At 45.9% G+C, this 25,437-nt stretch overlaps 1 protein-coding gene across 1 annotated transcript in view; it reads right to left on the reverse strand.

Moving 5' to 3' along the window:
- The window catches only part of LOC138268205 (neural-cadherin-like), a 506,556-nt gene that overhangs the window by 116,427 nt on the left and 364,692 nt on the right, over positions 1 to 25,437 (reverse strand). Inside the window, exon 23 of the mRNA XM_069217644.1 lies at positions 14,678 to 14,886. Coding sequence (XP_069073745.1) covers positions 14,678 to 14,886 — 209 coding nt within the window. The remainder of the gene's footprint in view (positions 1 to 14,677; positions 14,887 to 25,437) is intronic.

Here is a 25,437-nt window from a genome sequence, read left to right on the forward strand (position 1 = left end):
TGGATTTGCAGGGGTAGGAAATTGGGTTACGTTTTTTTTTTGGGAGGGGGGAGGGTTTGGGGCAGGGGCGTGAAACACTACTCAAGCAGCAACCACAATTCATGTCAGGGTGAAGTCACAAGAAAATGCTAAATTAACCTGTGCTTAACCCTCTGGTAGCTTGGCACAAAGCAGTCTGGCTTAACTTAGAAGCAATGTGTAAAGTATTTATGCAGCACTTCAAATAGTAATACAGTGAAACCACAACACAGGAAAATTCCACACCAATTTAGAAAAATAGATATAAATGTAATAAATTATTTGAGACTAATACAACAAAACTCCAATCAGTAGAATCAGAGATATGCAATTTTAAAGGCTTAAGTAAAAACAGTGCTTAGAAGAGCACAGCACCAATTGTGATTGTCTGGTTGTGCCAGACTGGGACAACGTCACATGTTTAGGCTGACTGTGATGGAGTGTGAAAACAACAGATGATGGACAGAATGCAGAATAAATCATACATTCACACCCTGTCACAGATCTGGGTTTAATCCATGAGTTTATTTGCTTGCCATGCCATTCCAGTTTGGACCCAGCCATATGCAAATCAGTCTTGACCCTGTTCCACATGGGAACAGTCCATCCCAAACTGCCAGGCCAGGTCTTGTGATGGAGTGTGGGACACATACAGGGACCAAGTTAGGCCATCTGAATAAAGCACCTTAAGGTAGTGACGTGTTGTGAAGTTCTGCACGGAATATGTGTTGTGCAGCGGCGGTTCCAATAAGCAGCGAGGCTGTGATGCAGGGGGTCCTGTGTCGAGATGCGTTATGCAACATCAGTTGCTAGGAGCTGCAGGGCTGCAATATGAGGTACTGCCTGAGGAGGTGTGGGCTGTGATGCAATGTCCTGCGTCGAGATGTGTGGTGCAGTGGCAGTTCCGAGGAGCTGCAGAACTGCAAAATGAGGTCCAGTATCAGTGGCAGTTCTGAGGAACTACATAGCGATGCGTCACACTGTGTCGGTCTGCAGGGACCACAACTGACCTGGCAGAACACCTTCAGGCCCACTTCCAAGGGTCCGGGACTCAGATGGCACCACTTGGGTGGGAAAGACTCATGACAGGCAGAGTCCAGGTACTGGGCTGAAGTTGGTTGGAGCCTTTTCTGTCCCTAAGGCTCTGATCAGAAGGCCTGCCAAGTAACCCCTGGAGTCACTCTGGTGGTCCTGGGTTCAAGATGCAGGTCCAGTCCTTCTCAGGCAGATGGGCAGCAGAGTAACAGTCCTTTTTGCAGAGCAGCACAGGGGTCCTTCTGAGTCTTCAATGGTCAGAGGTGTAATGAAGAGTTGGATCTGTGGGCACAATATGTATACTTTATGCCAGCTTTGAAGTAGGAGAAGGTTCTGGATGTTTCCATCCCCAGAGGTGCTTAGAGTTTCGTGCCTCCCTGCTCTGGCCACAACTTGTCTGTGGTCACAAAAGATTAGTGTCAAACCCTTTTGTAAGTGTGCTCACACAGAGGCTTTGTGATGTGCAAGTGTGGTAAGTGACAGTCACAGATGGCCCATCCCCCCAATACTTATTCCCCCCCTTGTCTCATATTCTGGGAGCAATACACAAGGACCAACTACAAGATACAGGCTGCAGGCACCAAATGGTTAGGACAAGAAAATACCAACCTTCTAAAAGTAATAATGAAGAAAAAACATCTTCACTGACACTAATATAAACAATTATTGATTTTTGCTGGTCAAAGCTACATATTTTATTGTGGCCACACTTATTGATTTAATAACTTTTTGTTTTAAGAAACGTTTTAACAGTCTACTAAAATTTGGAAAGTAATTTCCTGATCATAGGACCCAGTACGAGATCTAGTTCTGGGATATACACTTGAAGGGTTTGAGAGTTTATTTGCAACCATTTGTGTTCATTCACTACGAGACCCATAATGCACCCTTTTCTATCTGTCAGATGCAGATTACTTTTAAAGAAAGGAGAGAGCAAAAGAAATGTGGTTTCATTAGGTCATGTTATGTTGGTCATAAAGAACTAAGGACGGAACAGTATAAAATAATTATGTAACGTTGGTCAGAAAGAACTAACGAAGAAACAGTATAATTATGAACACTTAAGGTCATTGACCATCGGCTTGAAGCTATGCTTCTGACCAATAAAAACCAGCATTGGTACAACCAATGTCAACTGTCAGGTGGAAAGACGCTTGAGCCAGTGTGAAGCCGTATTTTTGACCACCAAAAAATTGTAAGTACTAGGTTAGGCGAGTGTTCTAAACGGAGTGGCTGTTCTAACTAGTGCTCATTGAATGATGGACCGTATTATGAACTTGGGAGCAAATATCGTGTTCCTAATAAAAGGGCCATAACGGAACGTTTTTTCAAATTAGCGCTATTGCAGTGAAGGGAAAGATGGACGGCAATTTCAGGCGAACATTGGGATTCCTAATCAATGGGGCCGCTGCTCCAGAATGTTACGTGTGGTTGGGAAGGCTTCTTAGAATTCAAACGCTTTGTCATTGTTTCTAAATCTCCGTCACCGCTTCCAACGGACGGGCGATTATTATTAATATGTAGTTGTTAGAAACTGGACTATGAGGCTTACCGCTCTACTTTTGAATTTGTTTAGTGATTGGTGTTTGAATGATTCCTTTTCTTGTCTCTTTTTTGTCACAGCTGACAAAGAGATGTGGCACTATTTTGAAGATGGACTGGCTTTACAAGGTGATCGGTGAATATTAAGTCAGCGAGTATTTGCCATTTCTTCACATAATTGACTACTCCATGTTTGCAAATTCAATTACGACTTAAGGATTTTTTCTCTCCTTTTTATTTTCTCCTAGCTGCGTAGTGAGTGGTGGTGTTAAATGGAAAGTTGTTCCTTAGCCAGTTTGTTTGAAGTAAGTGCACGCCTTTTAAAGGTTGGAATTTGTTTATTTTGTCACTTTGTTCAGGACTGTTTTAAGTAAAACAATTTCTTGCTATTTTTCTTTTTTTTCAGTTGTCTAATTAGTTCAACACCGAAGATGGTGGAAGCTCCTCTCCGAGCTGTGCGAGCATTCCCATCCTAACCCGTTCACATGATGAAGTAAACTGCGGGCAAAGTGACCCGGACGGGGGCAATGGCTGCGGTGGCATGGCCGTTCAACCGTGACTACAGCGTGTTGGTCACCAGTTATGCGACACGGCCCGCAACGTGCCTGGGACCACAGATGCCGGAAGACGCTGCAGCTGACGAGTGTAGGGTGACCACCTGGCATTGAGGCAAATTCTGGACAGGACTGTAAAAAATTCAGGACAAAGGGTCAAAATTCAGGACAAAAATTCAGGACAAAGGGTCAAAATTCAGGACAAAAATTCAAGAACAAACGTCAGTTTTACAGACACACGCAAGAGAGGCCATGCCTCACTATGTTGTCAGTGCATTTATTTACTCTTTTTTAACATAGCACTATTTATTCACTGTGGTCTTTTTGTGATTGCCTCCTGGTATGCTACATTCAGGTGTCACATTACGTCCTTGTTCAGTAGTAAATTAATGCCCTTCAGTACTGCGGCAAGGCCATCACCCCTACCCAAATCTACCCGATCTTTCCTGAACAGAAAGTAACAACAACATTTTGATTATGTTTCTGAACATTTTAAAACCCCTGGCAAACAGTTTGGGAAACATTAAGGTAATTAACCTTATGCTAGTTTAAACAAATTGAACAAAAACATCTGGCTTACCCCAACCGCCCATGGACTTTCAACTTAACGAGGCAGGGCAGATGGTGTGGGCGACAGTCTCACACCTAATATCAGGATGTGATGTACCCATAACTTGTCGGTGGTCTCACAGCACTAGAGTGTATGTCCGGGACTCTACATTTATCTCAGAAATGGGAGCCCGGACTACCAATCAAAGATAATAAAAGAGGAGGATGAAATCGAGAGCAAATGGGAGATCCACGGCAAGTAATTCAAAGGGTTGTTGCCAAGAACTGGGTAAATAGGGAAGAGAAGTACAAGGTGGGACAATTCCTAAAATCAGACAAGATCGGTCCACCAAGACTATTCGAAGGTATTGGGAACCTGGGGAATTGTCTCTGCACACAGGAGCGAAACAGAAGGGGCACTGTCAAGTGGTTGAACAAGCAACACCCATCCAACTTGGCAAACTCTTCTGGTACAATGGTCCCCTGTTAGTGCTTTTGAAGGGAGAGCAGGGGCCAGACCCCTTGCAAGGTTGTGCAAGGCAATTGCCCGCTTTGTCCATGTCTTTATATGGTTTTGAAATTGAGCAAAAGCCAAACTAGAGATCTGGATTATCCCTAAGTGTCAAGTACACATAGAATCTTCAAAATATTTGGGATGTAAATTGCACAAACACAATTTACAAATTTTAAAATGTAATTAGTGTTTCTTTGAAATATGGCACTGTTTTTGCCTTTATATACATTTAGATCTCAGATTGAACTGGGAACCAGTTACCTTTTGATACCTAATGATTAATATCTACCATTCTTACACTGATTTCCAGGAAGAAAATCTCGGCAGAGCAAACGGTCCCTCCAAGCCCAGTTTGCTTTTTGGTCTTCTCTTCTGCTTTCTGTAGAGGCCATGTGGCACTAGTGAAGATGATGTGTTACCCCAATGATAGTATTATTTTGCAAACCTTCCTCTGCTCGTCCTTCATTCCTTCTTCAGACAGGCCACACATCTGATTTGGTCACTGTGGCGCCATCAGGAGCTCTTTCCACTCTAAAGCTAACTGTGACTGCGGGTGGATTAGGTCTTCTGGTCTTAGAATGCTATTATTCAGCTGCACAGGTCCAATGGGTGGCTCGCTGGCTTTCTGCCCACCTCCCTGCATGAGATGGGGTTTACCAGTAAAGACTTTTAAGAAAGGCTTAATGCACTGCTCATTGTTTCCTACTGACCATTCAACAGATCACCATCCGGGGTTATCATGCCCAGCTTTCTCTTGCCTTGCCAGAACCTGTACACCACTGCACTGACACTCTACTCTGCAACTCTGCACTCTACACCACTCTACTCTATGCCACTGCACTCTAGGCACTATACTCCACTCTACACCACTCTACAATACTCCACTCTGCACCACTCTACACCACTGCACTCTATGCCACGAGTCTACTCTGCACTCTGACACTGCACCACTCTGCATTACTGCACTCTCTGCTACTCTATTGTATGCCACACTACTCCACTGCACTCTATGTAACTCTACCCCATGCCACTCTCTGCCACTGCACTCTGCGCCAATGCACTCTAAACAACTGCACTGTACGCCACTGCCCTCTACTCTGTAACACTGTACTCTACGCCACTGCTCTCTGTCCCACTCTACTCCACTCTACATCACTGCACTGACACTCTACTCTGCAGCATTCCACTCTCCACCACTGCACTATACACCAATGTACTATGTACTACTGCATTCTATGCCACTGCACTCTATGCCACTCTACTCTGCATCACTCCAGAGCACTTTGCTCTACTCTGCACCACTCTACACTACGCCACTGCACTCCCTGCAGCGTCAGTTTACTTTGCAATCTATGCCACTGCACCACTCTACACTACTGCTCTCTCTGCTACTCCATTGTATGCCACTCTACTCCACTGCACTCTATGCCACCCTACTCAGTCCCACCTAGTATAAAAAAAATTATAACACTCCATTAAAACCACACACCCCGCAGTTCACTTTAGAACACCATTACAATACCTCTCTAAAAGAAATATCTTTGCCACCAGAAAACTTTAAGTGACTCCTTTTAGTAAAGTCAATGCAGGTTTTCAAGCCCCTTTGTATTCGCAGATTTACCAGTTGGGCACATTTGCATGTCTTTAGGGAAGGAGACCCCCTGTCATGAAGGTTTGATTCTTATCTGTCTGCCCCTCCCTCAGAGCACAGGAGACTCCCTGCCTTGCAGTCCAGCTGGGAAGAATGATCTGCCCGTAATTTCGCCCCGCTTCCGTTGTCCTTTAGTTGAAAGGCTAAAATTACGGACAAATGCTGTCTGTGAAGACTTTCATCACGGACAACGGACAGCAGGGCGAAATTACGGACAGTCCGTGAAATTTACGGACGGGTGGTCACCCTAGACGAGTGGAGGACCGGCACCAGAAGAGACATGAGCGAGGCGACTCCCCCAAGCCTCAAGGTACTGGCACATTCCACTAGGGAGCAGCAGCGTGCCCCTGAGACAGTGCTGACCCGGTGAGACAGGTGGCTGCTGGCGGCCTGGAGTAGCGAGGATAAGCATAGGCCATGTACGGCGAGAAAGACTGGTGCCAGGACACACTCCATGGAGGAACCGGCCGCGCTACCAGGCGGGAGACTCCTGAGACGCCCGGTGGCAGTTTGCAGGAAGCAGGGCCACCGCGCTCCGACCGGGGTCTGGGAGATGACAGACCCAACATTTAGGAGATACGGCCTGCACGGAATTGCCCCAGGCATAGAGCAGGGGGAGGGTGTTCAGCCCCCCCGCCACATGGCACGAGTTTGGCATCCCCATTCATTTGAACTGGGAGGCTGGGGTCTGGAAAGGCAGACCATGAAGCGCATCCTTCCCTTCCCAGGCCCACTCTGCCCTTGGCACACCTTGGATGGGGTGCGAGGGGGCTTTTGGGCCACACTTAGAATCTATATTGGAGGCAAGAAACAACCAATTACTGGGACCACCAACCCAACCACACACCGTCAGTTTCGGCTCTTCAGAGGGGAAACAAGCTTGCTCCTCGTAAAAGTGGGGTGCCCCTGGGGGACGAATCAGATAATTCTACCCTGTGTTAATCAGAGAGCAGAGCAGAAGAGGTACGGGGACCAGCCAGGGTCCATAATGGACCATTCTGAGGGCTTGCCTCGACTAAGGCAGCGGTGATCGGATGTTCTACCCAAGAATTACCACACCAGTACAGACTGACTCCAACACTGCAGCAACCAAGGAGCCAGGTGCACTTCGGACATGGGGAAAGAAAGAAGCACCGCCAAGGGCCAGGGATGTATTGATAAATTCACAAAGCCTGCACAGGGCCCCCAAGGATGACCAGCCTGACCACTGTGGCCACCTGGGGTGCACCCTCCCCTTCCTGACTGGCGATCACAATACTCCATGCCATCCAGGACTCTAGAACCTCCCTGTAAAGGAACTTTGGCAATCTCAGTATTGATCTCTCCCTTCATCGACAAGACCTGCGGAACACAGTGGATAGGATCACTGAGGCCGAGGGCCACATGTCTGAAACCAAGGATTCCACACACTAAAAGAAGTTGTCACGCACCTACAGAAAACGGTCCGTGCAGTTGACCATTGAGTTGAGGACGCTGCCCCTGTTGGCAGATGGCTGCCCCTGTTGCAAATCCACCTTTATGGCAAGAGCAACGGCAGGAAAATGCACTAAGGACAGAAGGAGTGGCCACCAGCAGCTTGCACCACCCCTAAGGTGTTGCATGTGAGGTGATCCCTTAATTTCATTTTCCTCCATCTTGCATGGTACGAAAATAGCCTATCAGGGATAGGGAAGTGACCTCTGCCCACAGGAAGTGGCCACACAGTGGGTGTAGCCACCCCAAAGTAGATGACCCATTGGTCACTATTAGGTACTCCCATAAACACCCACTAAATGCAGTATATATTGGGCACTCCTAGACCTGCAGATCAGATTCCAAGGACACAAGAAGGCCTGCAACAAAGAAGACCTAAGGTTCAAGAACTGCATTCCTGCTGCACAAAGAAAAAGGCACCGAACCCTGCCTACTGCACCCAGGACTCAACAATCGTCACTGAGGGGTTGCACGGATACCAAATGGACTCTACAAAATCCCAGGGGACCTCCACCCTTCTGAAAATTGCCAAGGATCTCCCACCAGAGTGAAGACATCACTCCCTGCAAAAAAGAAGCCAAAGAACAGTGAATTCCAGTTTACTGACAGCCGCTGACTAAAGAACCAGACACTGCAGCCAGACCAAATTTCACTTGACGGACCCAGAGGACAAATCCTGCAAGTGTGCTAAGTGTGGTGGCACTGCGACCTCCAGTGGCTGAACTGTGCAATAACCTGGGGTACTGGACCCCCAATGTCAAGACACCCATAAAAAAGTCCACTTCGGACTCCAAAAGGACCTGGAGCAAGCTCCAGTCGAGGGACTTCAGGACAAGTAAGAATCACCCCCCAGAGTGGTCCTGCTGGCCTGCAATCCACCCTCAAAGTGACCTGCCTCCTTCTTCAAAGGGCACCTTTGCGCACAGCTCTTGGCTCACCTATCTGCTCTACACCTTGCCTCCCTGGGCCCTGCACTGGAGAAGCAGCTGTGCTCTAAGGGTCTTCCACCTCTTGTGACCTCTACACTCCAAGGGGACCCACCGCACTCACCTTGAAGTTCGCCTGTGCATTGCTTTTCCATGTGGTTCCCCTCAGTGGTCCTGCACCAGCTCCAAGGACTTTCAGCAGCTCTTCCAGGAACCACCCAAACTCCTACGACTAGCCCACAGAACCTCTTGACGACCTCGACCTAAAAGCAAAAGGAGACATTGGTAAACACATTGCCTGATTTTATAATTATTTTTAAAGTTTTCTCCCATTGATTCATATGGTGCGTAATTACACACAGAAACAAGACATATTACAAACTTTGAAAAATCATAACTTAAAAAGTACTTACCAGATTATGATGATCTTGGTCTTAAAACGTTTATAAAAATCTGAAGTATTTTTGTAAATTGGTCTTGTGTTATACCTTTGAGTGTGTCTACACATTTATTGATACTGTGAGTACAACAAATGCTTTGCACTTCTCCAAGATTGGCCTAACTGCTCAAAGAAGATACCATAAAAATTACAGCATTAGGTGGTCCAGTTTTTACCTCTGTAAACCCATGTGTAGATGTGCAGACTCTCTGCACAGTGTGCTTGGTTTTGCACACTACATAGAGAGCCAGCCTCCTACACTGCCCCAAAATACATACTCTTTAGTCCCTAAGTCATCAATGGGTTGTTTTCAAGGGGAATACATTTGGGTGTTGGGGAGTAGGAATTAGTTCAGAATTCAAATGTTCAGTTGGCAGCTGTCCCTACCATTCCCTGTGACAGGTACTTTACATTCTCAAAGTATTGTTGGGGTGGCGGGGGAATTTTACACACAGTACACTATACTATTCAGCCCACAGAAACAGTTCCAACAACCCATCCAACATGGCAAAACTTGGGGCGCTGGGTCTTGGGGGGCAACCTTATTGGGATGAGCAACCTAGTTCTGGACAGGTCAAAAACCATGGACACACCCCAACTCAAGCAATACACCTGGCCTCCTTTTTAGAAAACATAGCACTGACAGACGCTTTGCGTTTGTCACCCCAATACGCGGGGCTACACTTGCTATTCAGGAACCCATGAAGTGTTCTTTTCCCGGGCTACTTCATCCTCCCCACCTCTAAGTCCCCTGGATAATAGGCACAAGAAAACTAGCCAGAGGGCTATCTGACCACTTCCCCAGTCGAGTTTACATTACGGTTAGTCCAGCGGCAACCGGGTGGAGGTTCAATACGTGGCTCCTCGAGAACCCGCAAACAATAGAACACCTCCCAAAGGAAAATGGAACAATACATAAAACATAATAAAGGCTACATCGCATCACCAGGATACTGTGGGAAGCACTGAAAGCCATACTGTGGGGGGGTCATCATCACCTATCAAATAGGGGCACAGCAATGCACCCAAAAAGAGACTGCGGAGTGGGAAGGCCAATTGGTGGCAAATGAACGGCCATATGCCAACGACTCAGAGGTGGTCCTCCTGAGAAACATTATATGTACCCAGTCTTTAATTAGACAGTAATTCCTAGAAGAATCGTGACAGTTGTGGCAGGCAATGCAGTGCTGTATCTATCATTGTGGAGACAAAGCAGGTAAAACTCTCCGCAGCCTGTGCTTGCTTCTGGCGTCACGCCCTCCAGTGGGCCAGCTGGTGGACAACACCAATGTGAACATCATGGATACACCCCTAATAGCAGCTGAATTAGCAGCCTACTACACCGCGCTCTACTCTAAGACACTCTGGCCCTCTGATTCGGACATGGATGCCTTTGTTAAGGATCTGCCATCTCATGCCTCACCCCTGATAACTGAAACTTATTCAAGGATTCCCTAACCCCAGTGGAACCCGGGAGAGGCCTCGACCCAACACCAATCAAGCAGACACCCGGGTCCAAATGGGTTCCTAGTGGAATTAATGAAGGCGTACTGGACATTATTGAATCCAGTACTCGTAAACACGTTTCGAGAGTCGTACATGGGGGCGACAACTTCCACTTGACCTGCGCCTGGCAGACATAGTGGTGATCCCAAAGCCGGGTCAGCCCACAACCCACTGCTCCTCCTACCGCCCTGTCTTCTTATTGAATATTTAAGTCAAAATCTTGGCAAAAGCACTCACTAACAGACTGCTAGAGGTGGTCAGATCCTTGGTCCAACTGGATCAATTTGGCTTTATGCCGGGTTAGGATACACAACAGAATAATAGAAGAGTGCAGAATGCACTTGTCCCAGAGGACCAGATACCAGATGACAAAGCACTGCTTCTGGTCGACTTTCGTAAGGCCTTTGTCTTGGTTAATTGGCCCTACCTTTTTGCCCTTCTCACCAAAATGAACTTTGGACCCAAATTCAACAGCTCGGTCAAACTCCTTTATACTGATCTTATGGCCTGAGTCCGGGTTGGGGGCTCAACATCTCAGGCCTTTCTCAAATATTGCGGCACACAAAAAGGGTGCCCCAATTGCTCTTTGTGCTAGCAACAGAGCCGCTGGTGGAGAGGATACGGGTGGACCTTCAGATGTGGGGCTCTGGGGGGTGTTCTGCCACGTCTGATGAGATCAATTTATACATCAATAATGTGCTGATCTTTCTTTCGGATACATCCCTGCCGCACCCACAAGCACTCCAGATCCTGCAAATCTTAGGAGACTACGATGGTCTACACAGCAGACACAAACATTGTCTTGGGCCAAGGACCTTCGGGTACATACAGATGGCTTCTGATACCTGAGGGCCTACTTTACCAAGGACAGTTGTCAGGCTTGGAAGAAGAACCAGCAACCACAATGGGCTCGATTGCAAATTGACTTTGGCTTTTGGCCTGTGCTTTCACTTTCGCCCATGGGCAGGTTGGCAAGCTATAAATGGTCAGACTCCCCCCCCAACTACTATACTAACTTCAAAACTACCCATACCTTGTACCTAAGAGCTTCTTCACATGCCTCAGTGAAGCCCTGCAGTGTTTCCTCTGGAACTGTCAGCCACCCGCAGTTGCAAAGACTAAGTGCCACAAGTCCACTTTTGAAGGGGGCCTGGCCACACCAGACCTTCTATCGTACTACAGTGCTGCACATTTGATTGTGCTCAATAAGTGGTGCACAGGCGCGGAGACAACCAGGCCTACACCTTGGAGATGTGGGAAACCCCGATTTTCCACTTTTTGTATAGAGGCCCTCTTCCTCTTCTCTTGCCGCTCCCCCGGTGACACAGGTGGTATACCATTTCTGGAACTACATACTGAGTGGAGAGGGCTGAAGAAGGTGCCTTACTGGGAAAACCTCATTATGAACCAGATGCTTGCTCCCACAACTGTCGACACTGAAGGGTTTCAGAGAGTGGGACCTTATTGGTAGCTCCACCCTGTAAGACGCCATGACATGAATGACCATTAAGTCCTTTCCAAGCCTTCAGATGGAGTTTGAACTCCATAGAACCCAATTGTACTGCTACCTAAAACTCAGGCATGCCCTTCAGCCCTACACATTCAGGCTGACTGAGCTCCTTGAGTTCAGTCCCCTAGAGGCCAAGGTACTCTTTAGCACCCCTGCCAGATATGGCACAACTTGTCAACAATACACAAATCATTGGTCATACATAATACAGACTCCTTTCCAGTCCTGCAAGCAGGCTGGGGGAGAGACCTCAAACAATTAGATTATGATGACTGGCAAGAGGCCCTAAGCCCCCACAGAGAAGTGGCGATAACTGCCCAATTCCGACTTTTACTGTTCAAGCACCTACACATGGCCTACCTCATATGTTCTAAACTCTGGAGTATGGGTGTTTTCACTTCACCGTTATGCCTACGCTGTACAACCCATGAGGGGGACTTCCTCCACAGGGTGTGGAAGCTGCCAGACTCTTACCCCTTTCTGTATGGAAATTGTGGCCTGTCTGGGCAATGACTTGGAGTGGCCGCTAGAGACCAATCCTCACCTCACTCTGCTACACATCTATGACAACATTAAGGGAAATAGATACAAAAGGGCACTATTATGGATAGGATTAATAGTAGCTAAGAGAGTCATCGCAGATACTGGAAGTTGGCAGATGCCCCATAAACGGAGGAATGGCGGATAGGCCTAGATAGGTGCATGGCACTGGTAAAATCTATATACGCTGCCGGTGGATGCCCACAGAAGCACAGGAGGGTCTTGGGGACCTGGGCCCGCTACTGCTAGATTGTGCAGGGATCCCATGAAGACCAGTTCCAATCCTTGGATGTGGAGGTGCAAACCTATGGCATGGGATAACATAACCAGGGGAAGCACCGTTTGGGGGAGACAGGCACTGGAGAAATTCAACTGGGGAGGCTAAGGAATTGAGGGCAATATTGGGACCCTGTAATTCATGATATTATCCGGTGACATGCTGAGTGAGCACCACTGGAAATGGGTATGGCCACAGAACTGTGTTGTGTTTCCTTCTTTTTTCTGTTGAATTTATGCATTGTAAGAGTTAACAAGTTCAAAAGGCCAATAAAATGTATCATTAAAAAAACAACAAATTTAGGAGTTTTTCACCATCAGGACATGTAAAACTAAAAAGTTCATGTAGAACCTTTTAGATATACCACACCCTGCCCTCTGGGCTGTGTAGGGCCTAACCTAGGGGTTACTTACATGTGTTAAAAAGGGAAGTTTAGACCTGCCAAGAGGTTTATCTTGCCAGGTCAGTTTAAAACTGCACCCACAGGCATCAATGGCAGGCCTGAGACATGTTTATATGACTAAATGGGTGACACAATGAGTACTGTAGACCCACTAGTAGCAGACAGTTTTAACAGCACAACAGTGCTCAGTTCTGGAAATGTTAACAATGCAATTGGAATGATCAGTGCTTGCAGAATGAGGAGTGATTTACTAACTTTTCACACAGCAACCAAATTTACTGTGTTGTGTGAAAGGGAGCACGAAGAACTACTGCAGTATGATGCTGTTTTCTTCTCCCCGGAACTGGCACACTTCAGGCTGCCATGCGCCAACGCACACTCTTTTACCCTATAGTGCAACAGAGTGTGTGTTCTATCAAGTATACGTTTTTTATTGAAGGAGGACCCCCCAGTACAAAAACTTTGCTTTAATACTTTTTACACTTTGTATGTGTGCTGTACAGTACAGTACAGCACAGCACACATGCAAAGTAGGAAAGGCTTTGAAAAAATAAAAGATTTCTCAAGCCTGCCTGCCTTGAGGTGGTGTAATTTTTGGCGCAAAGTCACAACTACTTTTATCGTAGACCGGGCTCTGACTAAAAAAATAACATGGGTTAGTTTGTGGAAATGCTCATGGAACACCAACTTGATGCAAAGTAGCCCACAGCACTATTTTGCATTATTCTAGGAAACTTTCCAGTGCAAATCTGAATTTGCATTACAAAGTAATACCCAACAAAACACTCTGCGCTGAGTTTGTGTCACTTTTGTGGAACAAACCCAGCACAGAATGTTACAAAATTTCCCACTGAATGTGGTTCGTACTTTCTCATTATCTGAAAAAGAACTCATAGTTCAAGAGCCACTGCAGTTTTGGCCAGAAGCAGTCACAAATGTTGTTTATTTAGAAGCAAATTTGTAGGCAGGGCCAGACTGGTTGTAATGGGCAATATCAGCCCCCAGTAACAAGAACAGCAGTGCTTCACACTGCAAACCTGACCCTTCCGCCTCCGGGGGTGGGGGGGGTGCTGGTCTGACAAAGTTGGCAGGGCTGCTTTGGGTTTGCAGGCCAGCCATGGTTGTAGACACTGGTGATTATCTTCATTAGGTTTTCTTCTTCATACCGCTTCAAAGAACAGGAAGCGATGATCAAATGACTTTGTTGCTGAAATATATATCTGGCTGCTTTTGTTGCTGCTTCTTGACGAACAGCTAGCATCCCCTTTGACAAAAATACCAGTGTCAAAACCATGGTCCATGCCATCTATCAAACCTGATTAATCCATAGCTGATGGATAACCACAGATTTCAGTGGAAACAGTAACAGAATAGGTCCATCACAGTCTTAGTTCTACAAGGTGTAGAAATCAGCTTCCCCATTTTAGACATAACTTTCCGTCAGCACTTTCTGATGTTAAGTGCCTCTATCTTAAAAATAAGAACTTTTGATTCTTGCACATACAGCTGCCAATATCTGTTTGCACTGATGCTCAATGCATAATTGTTTGTTTGACTGTTTGCATTTGTTTGAAGAACTGATAACCAATAAAAATAATTTCAATAAAAAAACAACAAGAATTTTTATTGTACAAGATCAACAGTTTTGACATTGTGAGTACGTGACTGTCTGTAATATCACTTTTATAATCTTTCAAAAAATGCAGAGGTAGCTCTTGGGAATCTTTTCTGTTGTATTACCTATTGACATAGAGTCATGTAAATACCCAGGCTCAGACAAAGGGCCACTGTAAAGAAGAAGACCACCAGGAACCTCAGTGATAAACTCCAAGGAGAAGCGATTCTCAGTGCAAGGGCGCAGGGGCGGAAACCAGGCAAATCCATGGCCATGGAAGCTACATGTAGTCTGCTGACAGTCTGGTCCATGGAACTGAGGAGAACACTGGCACCTAAGTAAAGAAAATTACAAGGACCATCAAAAAAAGTACATGGCAAAACATTTAAAAAAATAGTAAAGTTATCTGTGTGTAACAACCAATTTTGTTGTGAACAGCATCATTGTATTATACAGAACCACCATGAAAAATAGGAATGCTGGTGAATAAGTTTCTCCAGAGTAGAAAAATGAATGTTTATCTAATTGTAATAGTGGAAAAAGACAAAGGGGCATATTTATACTCTATTTGCGCCGGAATTGCGTCTTTTTTTTGACGCAATTCCGACGCAAAACTAACTCCATATTTATACTTTGGCGTTAGACCCGTCTAGCGCCAAAGATCTTGGAGTTTGCGTCATTTTTTAGCGTGGACACCTACCTTGCGTTAATGATATGCAAGGTAGGCGTTCCCGTCTAAAAAATGACTCTGAGGCATGTGCGCCGTATTTACACTCCCGGGCAAAAATGACGCCCGGGAGTGGGCGGGTCAAAAAAAATGACGTCCAGCCGTTTTAGCGTCATTTTTTAACGCCTGGTCAGGGCAGGCGTTAAGGGACCTGTGGGCTCGGAAGGAGCCCAGAGGTGCCCTCCCATGCCCCCAGGGACACCCCCGGCCACCCTTGCCCACCCCAGGAGGACACCCAAGGATGGAGGGACCCATCCCAGGGAACTTAAGGTAAGTATTTTATTTTTATTTTTTTGTGGCATAGGGGGGCCTGATTTGTGCCCCCCTACATGCCACTATGCCCAATGACCATGTCCAGGGGACAGAAGTCCCCTGGGCATGGCCATTGGGCAAGGGGGCATGACTCCTGTCTTTACTAAGACAGGAGTCATTTCAATGGGGGTTGGGAGTCATATAAAATGGCGCTAATCGGGTTGAGGTGAAAATTTTGCCTCAGCCTGACTTGCCCCATTTTTTGGCGCCCAAGCTCCATTTTCCCCTACGCCGGCGCTGCCTGGTGTAAGTCATTTTTTTTTACGCACACCAGGCAGCTCCGCCGGCTAACGTCATTCCATAAATACGGCACCCACATAGCGCTTTGGAATGGCGTTAGCCGGCGTTACATTTTTTGACGCACAACTGCGTTGGCGCAGTTGTGCGCCAAAAAGTATAAATACGGCCCAAAGTCCATAAAAGGTCTTCTAACTGGTAATATCTGGATAGTTTCCCAAGAAGAGTCCAGATACAAATTGGGAAGAGGTATTTAAGAAACTGGGCGCGATGACGGATCGGAGACTGAGACTGTCTCCATTGACAGCACTGTTAGGAGATTTTCCCTGCCCCCGCTAAAAAGACAACCAATAAATATACTGAACTGGCATTGATTTTAGCCAAGAGAAAAATTACAAGCCATTGGAAGGATGCTGAGGGCCCTCAAATTCAAAGACGGCAGAATGCATTGATAAAATGGGCTGAGGCAGAGGGAAATATATTACATCAAGAGGCAGCACGGGGGGGTCAAGAGACATGGCACGACAATGGGACACAATATTAGATTGCCTCAAACACCCAGATGATAAATCTCAGACAGCTCATGAGGGACATAGGAATCGGACTCTGACTCGGACGACGCCTCTACCACATAAGGAAAATGTCACTTACCCAGTGTACATCTGTTCGTGGCATGAGACGCTGCAGATTCACATGCTTTGCACATCCCGCCATCTAGTGTTGGGCTCGGAGTGTTACAAGTTGTTTTCTTCGAAGAAGTCTTTCGAGTCACCAGATCGAGGGACTCCTCCCCTTTCGGCTCCATTGCGCATGGGCGTCGACTCCATCTTAGATTGTTTTCCCCGCAGAGGGTGAGGTAGGAGTTGTGTATCATAGTAATAGTGCCCATGCAATGGAGTAAACATGTATGTACATAATGTAGTTTAAAGTGATATATTTACAAATTTACAAATGTTCAAGATCAACTTCAAAACGGCTACAGGCTCCCGGGGAGGCGGGTGGGCGCATGTGAATCTGCAGCGACTAATGCCACGAACAGATGTACACTGGGTAAGTGACATTTTCCGTTCAATGGCATGTGTAGCTGCAGATACACATGCTGTGCATAGACTAGTAAGCAGTTATCTCCCCAAATGCGGTGGTTCAGCCTGTAGGAGTTGAAGTTGTTTGAAACAAAGTTCGTAGTACTGCTTGTCCTACTGTGGCTTGTTGTGCTGTTAACACATCCACGCAGTAGTGCTTGGTAAACGTATGAGGCGTAGACCATGTGACTGCCTTACATATTTCAGTCATTGGAATGTTTCCTAGAAAGGCCATGGTAGCACCTTTCTTTCTAGTTGAGTGTGCCCTCGGTGTAATAGGCAGTTCTCTTTTTGCTTTGAGATAACAGGTTTGAATGCATTTAACTATCCATCTAGCAATGCCTTGTTTGGAAATTGGATTCCCTGTATGAGGTTTTTGGAAAGCAATAAATAGTTGTTTTGTTTTTCAAATTAGTTTTGTTCTGTCAATGTAGTACATTAGTGCTCTTTTGATGTCTAATGTATGCAGTGCTCTTTCAGCTACAGAATCTGGCTGTGGGAAGAACACTGGTAATTCTACTGTTTGATTCAAGTGGAACGGTGAGATCACTTTTGGTAAAAATGTTGGATTTGTCCGTAGAACTACTTTATGCTTGTGTATTTGAATAAATGGTTCTTGTATGGTAAATGCTTGAATTTCACTCACTCTTCTTAGAGATGTGATGGCAATCAAAAATCAACTTTCCATGCTAAATATTGCATTTCACAAGAGTGCATGGGCTCAAAAGGTGGACCCATGAGTCGTGTTAAGACAATGTTGAGGTTCCATGAAGGAACTGGTGGTGTTCGTGGTGGTATAATTCTCTTTAGGCCTTCCATAAATGCTTTTATGACTGGTATCCTAAATAATGAAGTTGAGTGCGTAATTTGCAGGTAGGCTGAAATTGCGGTCAGATGTATCTTTATTGAAGAGAAAGCTAGCTTTGACTTTTGCAATTGTAGTAAGTATCCTACTATATCTTTGGCAGATGCGTGTAAGGGTTGAATTTGATTATTATGGCAGTAATAAACAAATCTTTTCCACTTATTTGCATAGCAGTGTCTAGTGGTAGGTTTCCTAGCTTGTCTTATGACCTCCATACATTCTTGTGTGAGGTCTAAGTGTCCGAATTCTAGGATTTCAGGAGCCAAATTGCTAGATTCAGCAATGCTGGATTTGGATGTCTGATCTGTTGTTTGTGTTGTGTTAACAGATCTGGTCTGTTTGGTAGTTTGACATGAGATACTACTGAGAGGTCTAGTAGTGTTGTGTACCAAGGTTGTCTTGCCCATGTCGGTGCTATTAGTATGAGTTTGAGTTTGTTTTGACTCAATTTGTTTACTAGATATGGAAGGAGTGGGAGAGGGGGAAAAGCATAAGCAAATATCCCTGACCAGCTCATCCATAACGCATTGCCCTGAGACTGATCTTGTGGGTACCTGGATGCAAAGTTTTGGCATTTTGAGTTTTCTTTTGTTGCAAATAGATCTATTTGTGGTGTTCCCCACATTTGGAAGTAAGTGTTTAATATTTGGGGGTGAATCTCCCATTCGTGGATCTGTTGGTGATCCTGAGAGAGATTGTCTGCTAACTGGTTCTGAATTCCTGGAATAAATTGTGCTATTAGGCGAATGTGGTTGTGAATCGCCCAATGCCATATTTTCTGTGTTAGGAGACACAACTGTGTTGAGTGTGTGCCTCCCTGTTTGTTTAGGTAATACATTGTTGTCATGTTGTCTGTTTTGACAAGAATGTGTTTGTGTCTTATTATGGGTTGAAATGCTTTGAGCGCTAGAAATACCGCTAACAGTTCTAAGTGATTTATGTGAAACTGTTTTTGCTGTATGTCCCATTGTCCTTGGATGCTGTGTTGATTGAGGTGTGCTCCCCACCCTATCATGGAAGCATCTGTTGTTATTACGTATTGTGGCACTGGGTCTTGGAAAGGCCGCCCTTGGTTTAAATTTATACTGTTCCACCATTGAAGCAAGATGTATGTTTGGCGGTCTATCAACACCAGATCTAGAAGCTGACCCTGTGCTTGTGACCATTGTGATGCTAGGCACTGTTGTAAGGGCTGCATGTGCAACCTTGCGTTTGGGACAATGGCTATGCATGAAGACATCATGCCTAGTAGTTTCATCACCAGTTTGACTTGTATCTTTTGATTTGGATACATGGTCTGTATCACATTGTGAAATGTGTGAACTCTTTGTGAACTTGGAGTGGCAATCCCTTTTGCTGTGTTGATTGTTGCTCCTAAGTATTGCTGTGTTTGACACAGCAGAAGGTGTGACTTTGTGTAATTGATTGAGAAACCTAGTTTGTGGAGGATTTCTATGACATATTTTGTGTGTTGTGAACACCGTCTTAGCGTGTTGGTTTTGATTAACCAATCGTCTAGGTACGGGAACACATGTATTTGCTGCCTTCTGATATGTGCAGCTACTACTGCTAGGCATTTTGTAAAAACTCTTGGTGCCGTTGTTATTCCGAATGGCAACACTTTGAATTGGTAATGTATCCCTTGGAATACAAACCTTAGGTACTTTCTGTGTGAAGGATGTATTGGTATATGGAAATATGCATCATTTAGGTCTAGTGTTGTCATGTAGTCTTGTTGTTTGAGCAGTGGGATTACGTCTTGTAATGTAACCATGTGAAAGTGATCTGATTTGATGTAGGTATTTAATGTTCTGAGATCTAGTATAGGTCTCAGACTCTTGTCTTTCTTGGGTATCAGAAAGTACAGGGAGTAAACTCCTGTGTTTATTTGTTGTTTTGGTACTAACTCTATTGCTTCTTTTTGTAGCAATGCTTGAACTTCTAGTCCTAGAAGATCTATATGTTGTTTTGACATATTGTGTGTTTTCGGTGGGATGTTTGGAGGGAATTTGAGAAATTCTATGCAATAACCATGCTGGATAATTGCTAAGACCCAAGTGTCTGTTGTTATTTCCTCCCAATGTTTGTAAAACTTGGTTAGTCTCCCCCCCACAGGTGTTATGTGTTGGGGATTTGTGACCTTGATGTCACTGCTTGTTTGGAGGAGTTTTGGGACTTTGGAACTTTCCTCTATTCCTTTGAAATTGTCCCCCTCTATATTGTCCCCGAAAACCTCCCCGCTGATACTGGCTCTGGTAAGTGGGCTTTGTTTGTGAGGTTGTGGCTTCTGTGGTTTGCCCTCGAAACCCCCCTCAAAATTGTGTCTTTCGAAATGTGCCTCTGGTCTGTGGGGAGTAGAGTGCGCCCATGGCTTTGGCCGTGTCAGTGTCTTTCTTAAGTTTTTCGATCGCAGTGTCCACCTCCGGCCCAAACAACTGCTGTCCGTTGAATGGCATATTCAGCACAGCTTGCTGTATCTCTGGTTTGAATCCTGATGTACGCAGCCATGCATGTCTCCTTATTGTTACAGCTGTGTTGACAGTTCAAGCAGCTGTGTCTGCAGCATCCATTGCTGACCGTATCTGATTATTGGAGATACCCTGTCCTTCTCCTACTACTTGCTGCGCTCTTTTTTGGAACTCCTTGGGTAAATGTTCAATAAGGTGTTGCATCTCATCCCAATGGGCCCTATCATATCTGGCTAGCAAAGCTTGTGAATTTGCAATACGCCACTGGTTTGCTGCCTGTGCCGCCACCCTTTTGCCTGCAGCATCGAATTTTCGACTTTCTTTATCTGGAGGTGATGCATCTCCTGAAGTATGAGAGTTGGCTCTTTTGCGCGCTGCTCCCACTACAACAGAGTCTGGTGTTAGCTGTTGTGTAATGTACACTGGGTCTGTTGGTGGCGGTTTATATTTTTTATCTACTCTTGGAGTAATGGCTCTCCCTTTAACAGGCTCCTCAAACACTTGTTTGGAGTGTTTTAGCATTCCGGGTAGCATAGGAAGACTCTGATATTGGCTGTGTGTGGACGACAGTGTATTAAAAAGAAAGTCGTCTTCAATGGGCTCTGAATGAAGGCTGACATTGTGAAATGCAGCTGCTCTTGACACCACCTGTGCGTAGCCTGTACTATCCTCTGGTGGCGATGGTTTAGCTGGATAGCATTCTGGACTATTATCTGACACTGGTGCGTCATAAAGGTCCCATGCGTCAGGGTCATCTTGACTCATTCCTGTATGAGTTGGGGATTGCATCATTGGTGGGGTGGCTACCGGTGATGGTTGCGGAGAGTGATGTGGGGATGGTGGCGGTGTTACTTGTTTAGCCACCTTTGCGTGTGGCTGTTTGTCTTTGTCTTGGAAGGCAAGCTTGCGTTTCATTTTTACTGGAGGAAGAGTGCTGATCTTCCCTGTATCTTTTTGAATAAAGAGACGTTTTTGTGTGTGATCTGGCTCTATTGCCTGTAATTCCTGTCCAAATCTATGTGTCTTCATTTGTGTGGACAGTCCTTGTTCCTCAGTGTAGGAACTTGTTTTCGGTTCCGAGGCCGGATATTTCGGTACCGAAACCTTTTCGGCTGCTTTTTTCGGCTCCGACGAAACCTTTTTTACTTTCGGCGTTGTGCTCTCTCGGTGCCGACCCGTTTCGGTGCCGCTGTCTCGGTGCCGAATCTTCTCTGAGCCACTATCTCGGGCCCGAGATTGCTGTGTGCCGGTATTTCGACCGGAGTCGGATGACTTCGACACCAGCTCGCCCTTTTTCGGTGCCAATGAACGGTCACCTACTTTTCGGGTTAAGCCATGGCCTGTTGGCGGTGGCGTCCCCTGGGCTTTAGCGCTTTTCTCGTGAGTTCTTGGTTTCGACGTCTTACTCACGGTTTTCGGCGTTTCCTCAGGATCGATCTCCTCAGAGTCCGACTCCTGGGTGGAGAATGTTTCATCCTCCTCCTCGAAACGCTCTTGTCCTGTCGGCGCCGACGCCATTTGCAGTCTTCTTGCTCTTCGGTCCCTGAGTGTCTTCCTGGACTGAAACGCTTGACAGGCCTCACAAGTATCCTCCTTGTGTTCTGGTGACAAACACAAGTTACAGACCAGATGTTGATCTGTATATGGATACTTGTTATGGCATTTTGGACAGAAGAGGAATGGGGTCCGTTCCATCAGCCTTGAAGAGACACGTGGCCAGGCCGACCAGGCCCCGACGGGGATGGAAGAAAACCCCGAAGGGCCACCGGAGCTCTTCTTAATTCGGTGTCGATCTGTTGTAACTAACCTGATACCGAACGCAAACAATACCGACGATTTTTCAGAGATTCTAACTAACTTTCCGACCCGAAACACGGAGCGAAAAGGAACACGTCCGAACCCGATGGCGGAAAAAAAACAATCTAAGATGGAGTCGACGCCCATGCGCAATGGAGTCGAAATAGGAGGAGTCCCTCGGTCTCGTGATTCGAAAAAAAAAAAAGACTTCTTCGAAGAAAAACAACTTGTAACACGCCGAGCCCAACACCAGATGGCGGGATGTGCACAGCATGTGTATCTGCAGCTACACATGCCATCGAACATATATATATATATATATATACATATGTACAAATGTTTGCAACTTAAACAGCTACAGGCTCCCGGGGAGGTGGGAGGGTTCCAGTGAATCTGCAGCGGAACATGCCACGAACAGATGTACACTGGGTAAGTGACATTTTCCGTTCAATGGCATGTGTAGCTGCAGATACACATGCTGTGCATAGACTACAAAGCAGTTTGTCCTCCCATAAAAATAGCGGTGATTAGCCTGTAGGAGTTGAAGTTGTTTGAAATAATGTGCATAGACTACAAAGCAGTTTGTCCTCCCATAAAAATAGCGGTGATTAGCCTGTAGGAGCTGAAGTTGTTTGAAATAATGTTCTGAGTACCGCTTGGCCTACTGTGGCTTGTTGTCGTGATAAACTGTCTACACAGTAGTGTTTAGTGAATGTATGTGGTGTTGACCTAGTGGCTGCTTTACATATTTCAGCCATTGGTATATTCCCTAAGAAAGCCATTGTAGCACCTTTTTCCCTTGTAGAATGTGCTTTAGGAGTAACTAAGAGTTGTCTTTTGGCTTTAATGTAGCCTGTTTGGATACATCTTACAATCCATCGTGCTAAACCTTGTTTTGATATGGGATTGCCTGTATGAGGTTTTTGGAAGGTTACAAAGATTGTTTAGTCTTTCTAAATGGCTTAGTTCTGTCTATATAGTACATTAAAGCTCTTTTGATGTCTAATGTATGTAAAGCTCTTTCTGCCATAGAATCTGGCTGTGGGAAGAAGACTGGCAGCTCTACCGTTTGATTTATATGAAATGGTGATATAACCTTTGGAAGAAATTTTGGGTTTGTTCTTAGTACCACTTTATGCTTGTGTACTTGGAAGAACGGTTCTTTAATAGTAAAATCTTGGATTTCACTTACTCTTCTAAAAGTAATAATTGCCACTAGGAAGACAACTTTCCATGCTAAGAATTGCATTTGGCAGGAGTGCATAGGCTCAAATGGTGGTCCCATAAGCCGCGTAAGCACTACTTTTAAATTCCAAGAAGGGACTGGTGGTGTTCTGGGTGGAATGATACATTTCAAACCTTCCATGAAAGCTTTAATGACAGGAACTCTAAAAAAGGAGCTGTGCTGTATATTTTGTAAATATGCTGAAATTGCAGTAAGAATAATTTTTATTGAAGAGAATGCTAAATGTGATTTTTGCAAATGAAGTAAATAGCATACAATGTCTTGTATTGATGCTGTAAGAGGGTCAATATGTTTAGATTGACAGTAATATACAAATCTTTTCCATTTGTTTGCATAGCACTGTCTGGTAGTGGGTTTTCTTGCTTGTTTAATAACTTCCATACATTCTGATGGGCGTTGTAAATATCCAAACTCTATGACTTCAGAAGCCAAATTGCTAGATTGAGTGATTTGGGATTTGGGTGCCCGATTTGGCTTTTGTTTTGTGTCAACAGATCTGGTCTGGTTGGGAGTTTAGAGTGTGGTACTACTGACAGGTCTAATAATGTTGTGTACCACGGTTGACGTTCCCATGTTGGTGCTATGAGTATCATGTTGAGTGAAGTTTGTCGCACTTGTTGACTAGAAACGGAAGGAGTGGGAGAGGGAGTAAAGCGTAAGCAAATCTCCCTGACCAATTGATCCATAGAGCATTGCCCTTGGATAGGGTGTGTGGGTGTCTGGATGCAAAGTTTTGGCATTTTGTCCCTCATTACAACTCTGGCGGTCGGTGTTAAAGCGGCGGTAATACCGCCAACAGGCCGGCGGTAAAAAAAATTGGATCACGACCACAGTAGAAACCAAAACATAGACAGCCACTTTAACACTCCGACCGCCACAAAGGTAGCAACAAACACGGCGGCGGTCACTGCCAACAGACAGGCGGAAGACAATGTACCGCCCACACTATTACAAGGCACCAATCCGCCAGCTTTTCCGGGGCGGTACCAACAAAATCAAAAGCACGGCGGAAAAAGAACAACGAAGGGGAACCACTCACCTCTTGACACTCCACAAAGAACCAGGACGCCATGGAGCCCGAATTGCAGATCCTACCCATGTTGGTGTATCTACTAATACACCACGAAGTAGAAAGAAGATGGCAGCGGCGACAATGGTGAGCACTGCACCTAGCACACAGGGGAGGGGAGGAGGGAAAAGAGAGTAACACACACGCAGCACGCAACGACCCCACCCTCCACCCTCACCCACAACACCATACACACAAACATATCCAACAACATTACAGATACACCCTGTCACCCCCTGGAAGAACGTAAGGACAAAAGGAAATGAGTCTAACCAGTGTTATATTGGAACAATCAGATATATCAAGAGAAAATCAAATAATCAGTACATACAACTATTTACATTAAGTACACAAGGCCGTACACTGTCCCTTGTTAATGTTCGTGGACCAGTGATCCCAAAAAGCATGGGCGAAACCCACACATGACACCTGCCTCAAAATGGAGAGAACAATGCAGGGGCATCAGGTCGAAAAAAACACAGGCACCTCAGGTGGAAGGGGGGGGGCACCTCAGCCGGAAGATGGTATGACGCCACTGCCCCTCGAGGGGGCTCCATGCCCACTGCCTGGTCTTGGGGAGTGCAAGGCCACAGTCTCTCTAGTGGGTGGTTTGCCCACTGCTTGGTCCTGGGGAGCGCAAAGCCACAGTCTCTCAAGTCTCTCAAGTGGGTGGGTTGCCCACTGCTGGGTCCTAGGGAGTGCAAGGCCACAGTCTCACTAGTGGGTGACATGTTCCACTGGTTCTGGAGGGGGCTTTGTGCCCAGAGTGCTTGATCCTGCCAAGGACTGGGTGTGTGGATACATTTTTCCACTGGTTCTGGAGGGGTCTTTGTGCCCAGTGATGCTGCACCTGGGGTGGGGCAGTTCACATCCTCTCACCTGGGTGTCTGAGCCACGCGATGTACCTGGAACAGGTAGCATGATACTCCATGGAGGCAGAGCCACACTCCATCCTGCAGCGAATTAGGCTGGCAACTGCTGGTCGTGCCAGTGCTGGAGGTGGTGCCTCAAGTGGCCTATCCAGGGTCCAGGACCTCACCTGCAGACTCTGACGGCTGCCCACTGGGGATGCTGCTGACATC

Source organism: Pleurodeles waltl, chromosome 12 (assembly GCF_031143425.1).
Source record: "Pleurodeles waltl isolate 20211129_DDA chromosome 12, aPleWal1.hap1.20221129, whole genome shotgun sequence".
NCBI lineage: Eukaryota > Metazoa > Chordata > Amphibia > Caudata > Salamandridae > Pleurodeles > Pleurodeles waltl.